Here is a 4,460-nt window from a genome sequence, read left to right as displayed (position 1 = left end):
TGCCCCCACTGCCAAATCGTAGTACTCGACAGTCCATCCCTGTTCTCTGCACTCTTCGATTAGTTTTTCATATCTCTTCTCCTTTCGTTTCTCTGCATTGTCGATGTTTTCTTCCCATGGTACTGTCAGTTCTAGCAAGATCCCTATTCTCTGTTCTGTGTTCCATATGACTACGTCTGGTCTTTTTGTTGTTTTTATAAGTGGAAAAATTGCTAGACTTCCCAAATCCGTGGCCAGCTCCCAGTATCCCTTCCATCTTTCGTCTATCTCATATATTTTATTTGGAGGCCTGATCTTATATATATATATATATGTCCTCAGCTGTGACTGCTGTGGACATGTGTAGGCTTGAAAGAAATGAATATAGTATGCTTCACTGGATGTGCAGTGTCAGTGTGCATGTACGACTAAGTGTAAGTATCTTGAGAGAAAAGTTAGGCATAAGAGGCATCAGATGTGGTGTGCAAGAAAGACGAATTCGTTGGTATGGTCATGTGACGTGTATGAATTTGGACAGCAGTGTGAAGAAGTGTCTCAATCTCTAACAGTGGAGGTAAGTTGTAGAAGAGGGAAACCCAGGATGACATGGGATGAGGTGGTAAAGTATGATCTTCAAATGTTGGAGGCAATGACTAGTGACTGAGACATTTGACGATAGACTGTGCTTGAGAAGACCCATCAAGCCAAGTGAAATCATAGTTGTGACAGATACTGGTGTCACACTACTGACACCCATGCTGGTGACACACAAAAGCACCCATTACTCTTTCAGAGTGGTTGGTGTTAGGAAGGGCATCTATCCATAGATACCATGTCAACTCATACTGGAGACTGTGGCAGCCCCTCAGCTTACCAGCCATGGTCAAACCGTCCAACCCATGCCAGCATGGACGATGATGAATATATATCTATATGTATATCTCTGTTTGTAAAGTCTAATATGTAATTCAGAATTGTAGAAATAGTGTTATTTGTATCTACTTTGAATTAAAGTTCCTTTAGAGTGTCATATGTAATGAAAGTAGATAACGTTGCTGACATAAATAGAATATGTAATGAGCAGGAAAGCTTCAATATGTCTTGTTATTTAAACTAGTTGAAATGAATAGGAAATTGTAGTACTGAGGTCTGTTGAAGAAAAGAATGTGAAAGATTTTAAGTTCTGTTTATACAGTCAAATTGGCTGAAAGAATACTGGTCTCTAAAGGGTCTTTAAAAAGCCATGGAAAAATGAATTACTAAAGCATGCATGAGACATTACATGTACATGACCTTTTAGATTTTGTTGTTTTCTAATCTCCTTAATCATGATTTTTACTTAGAATTTGCTCGTGTGTGTGATCAAGCAACAGATTTCCATTTTCTTGATCTGGAGCAGCAGTTTGCCCTAATAGAATCTCAGATCAGTTTAGCTAATGACTGGAGTATGCTGAGAAAGTCTTCTGATCCAGAAGCAGTTGAATCAACAAGTGTCAAAAGTTTTGGCAGCAGCAACAGTGATGGTCAGGTAATAAACATATTATTGTTCAAATAATAATAATAATGATAACAATACTGAATCATTACTAAATTAGAAGCCATTAATAATGACTTCTAAGTTAGGCATAAGGCCAACAATATTAAGGGGAGTTTGGGTGTGAATTAAATCAACCCCAGAAAGGTAGTTAACTTTGGCAGGATTGAAACTCAGAATGTAAAGAGATGGAACAAATACTGCAAATCATTTTTCAATGTTTTAACAATTTCATTGATTCACCTTAATAATAATGATAATAATAATAATAATAATGGTTTCAAATTTTGTCACAAGGGCAGTAATTTTGGGGTAGGGGATGAATCAATTTCATCGACCCCAGTGTTCAACTGGTACTTATTTTATTGACCCCCCAAAAGGATGAAAAGCAAAGTCAACCATGGGGGAATTTGAACTCAAAATGTAAAGACGGACGAAATGCCACTAAGCATTTTGCCTGGCATGCAAATGATTCTGCCAGCTTGCCACCTTAATAATAATAATAATAATAATAATAATAATAATAATGGTGATGATGATTTAGGCACAAGGCCAGCAATTTTCAGGGAAAAGAAAGTGTAAGCAATATCATTGGCTCCAATACTTGACTTGTGCCTTATTTTATTAATCCAAGCGGGGTGAAAAGCAAAATTAACATTGGCGTTATTTGAACTCAGAATGTAAAGAAATGGAAGAAATTCTGCAATGCAATTTTTCCTGCATTCTAACAATTCTGTTTGTTTTACATTGGCGCATCACAGATTCACATTGACTCCAGTATCTGCTCCATACATATTTTATTAAACCCTTCTCCCAAGTAAGACAATGTAAAACAATGTCAAGCCTGGCAGTGGTGGTGGTGGATTTGAACTCAGAGCATAAAACAAAAGTCAAGTATTGTGCAGAATGCTGTTTGATGCTTTGCCATTTCTGCAAACACTCCAACTGGTGCAATTGCTACAAATATTTAGGATGTAAATCCAGTTGAGTTGACTCCAATATATTTTCTTTATGTCTGAGTTGCTGACATTTTGTTGGTTATTAGAAGCTCTTTCAAAGTGACCATCTGCAATTATCATTATATATAATTATGAAATTATAATAATTTTGACTCAAAAGCAGCAATTTGAAGAGTGGGGCTGGTCATTACATGAACCCCAGTGCTTGACTGGTACTTGTTTCATTGACCCCAAAAGGATGAAAGGCAAAGGTGACTTTCATGGCATTTGAACTTTTGTGGCATAAAGATGGATGAAATGTTGCTTAACATTTTGTCTGGTGTGGTAATGGTTCTGCCGGCTCAGTAATATTTCTTTTGACTAATGAAACCATCTGGTTTTGTAGAAATGAGATTACAGTCTATAGAATTAATCCTCATGTTTGCATTAATGAAGACACATAGCCAAGTGGCTAGGGTGCTGGACTTATGACATCCAGATTGGGTAGCAGATTGTGTGTTTGAGCGAAGCACTTCATTTCACCATGCTCCAGTTCATTCAACTGAAAAAATGAGTACGAAGAACAACAGGGAATTAACACTGTGATAGACTGGTGTTCTATTCAGGGGTAAGTGTTGTAGCTCTGGTTACATATGTTATGGGAACCAGGATAGGTACTGGCCTATAAGCATGTAGGCTCATGATAGATCTAAGACCAGAATTAATGTGTGTCAATGAAATCCACTTTGGAAACAGTTTACTGAATGAGTATCTCATGTAAATACTCCATCCTAGTTATCGGATTAGATTCCAAAAAAATTAACAAATGATTCTTATTTCCAGGATAAAACATCAAAACTACAGACAGGAGATGTATATATTACAAAACATTCCAATCTATCTGAAGTTCATGTCATGTTTCACTTGGTCGTAGACGACAGTGTTCGGTCACCAGAAATCACATCCAGGCATCCCACCATCCTATCTCTTCGTAACATCCTGAAAGTCTGCTTCCGATATGACATTCTTACACTTACAATTCCGCTGCTGCTTTCACATGAAATGACTGAAGTAAGTAACTCAAATCTTTTTGTCTTTATGATCTTAGCCTCTCATCTAATAGATGAGGTACTCATTTATTTAACTGATTTTTAAGTCAGGTTCTGATTCTTAGTATAAATATATCAATCGTTTTTTTCTCCTTTCTTTATTTGTTGTTTGTTGATGATGATGATGATGATGACGATAGTTAGGGTATTTCAATAGCAAGAACACAGGTAACCGAAAACTGTTAGTGAAAACATGGTGCATGCTATTAAATCACTTGCAAGTGATGGCTTTAGTAGTTTTTACACGCACACACACACCACACACAGTGTTTCATAATGATGGGTTATATTGACAGGAATAAGCACATTTATTACATATATATGTTTCATTATTATGAGACATTCTGTGCCTGTATGTATATATATATATATATATATTTAAGTGATATACTATAGATTTTCTATAGAATTCAGGACCAGAACTTTATGATATTTCATATACAAGTACATCTATGTAAAAATGCAATCAAAGATAGAAAAATGGGTAAATTTTTTCTATTTTATGTTTTATTATTTCCTATTTTTTTCTATCTTTTATGGCATTGTTCACATAGACATATTCATATATGAAATGTAACTTATAGTGCTAGCTGTAAATTCCATAGAAAATCCATTACTTAATGAGAATATCACACTGCTAACACAAAATGTGAGACACAATATTGACTTGTAAACCTTTAATATTCTTGGTAGTATATTATGATTGCAATCGAAATATTGTGTTGTTGTGGTAAAGTGGTTGGCATTAGGAAGGGCATCCAACTGTAAAAACAATGCCAAAATAAGCAGTGTAGTTTGTAGCAGACCTCTGGCTTTCCAGCTCCTGCCAAATCATCCAACCCATGCCAGCTTGGAAGATGAATGTTTAATGATGTTATTTATATATATATATATATATAT

General features: G+C 35.7%; 1 protein-coding gene across 2 annotated transcripts in view; it reads left to right on the top strand.

Moving 5' to 3' along the window:
• The window catches only part of LOC106880132 (protein C12orf4 homolog), a 148,527-nt gene that overhangs the window by 139,025 nt on the left and 5,042 nt on the right, over positions 1-4,460 (top strand). For both annotated transcript variants that reach the window (XM_014929955.2, XM_014929954.2), the window contains 2 exons: positions 1,323-1,507; positions 3,295-3,522. In XM_014929955.2, the coding sequence (XP_014785441.1) occupies positions 1,323-1,507; positions 3,295-3,522 (413 nt within the window). The remainder of the gene's footprint in view (positions 1-1,322; positions 1,508-3,294; positions 3,523-4,460) is intronic.

The sequence above is a fragment of the Octopus bimaculoides genome, chromosome 2, assembly GCF_001194135.2.
Source record: "Octopus bimaculoides isolate UCB-OBI-ISO-001 chromosome 2, ASM119413v2, whole genome shotgun sequence".
Lineage (NCBI taxonomy): Eukaryota > Metazoa > Mollusca > Cephalopoda > Octopoda > Octopodidae > Octopus > Octopus bimaculoides.
This window is presented reverse-complemented; position numbering and strand designations above follow the sequence as displayed.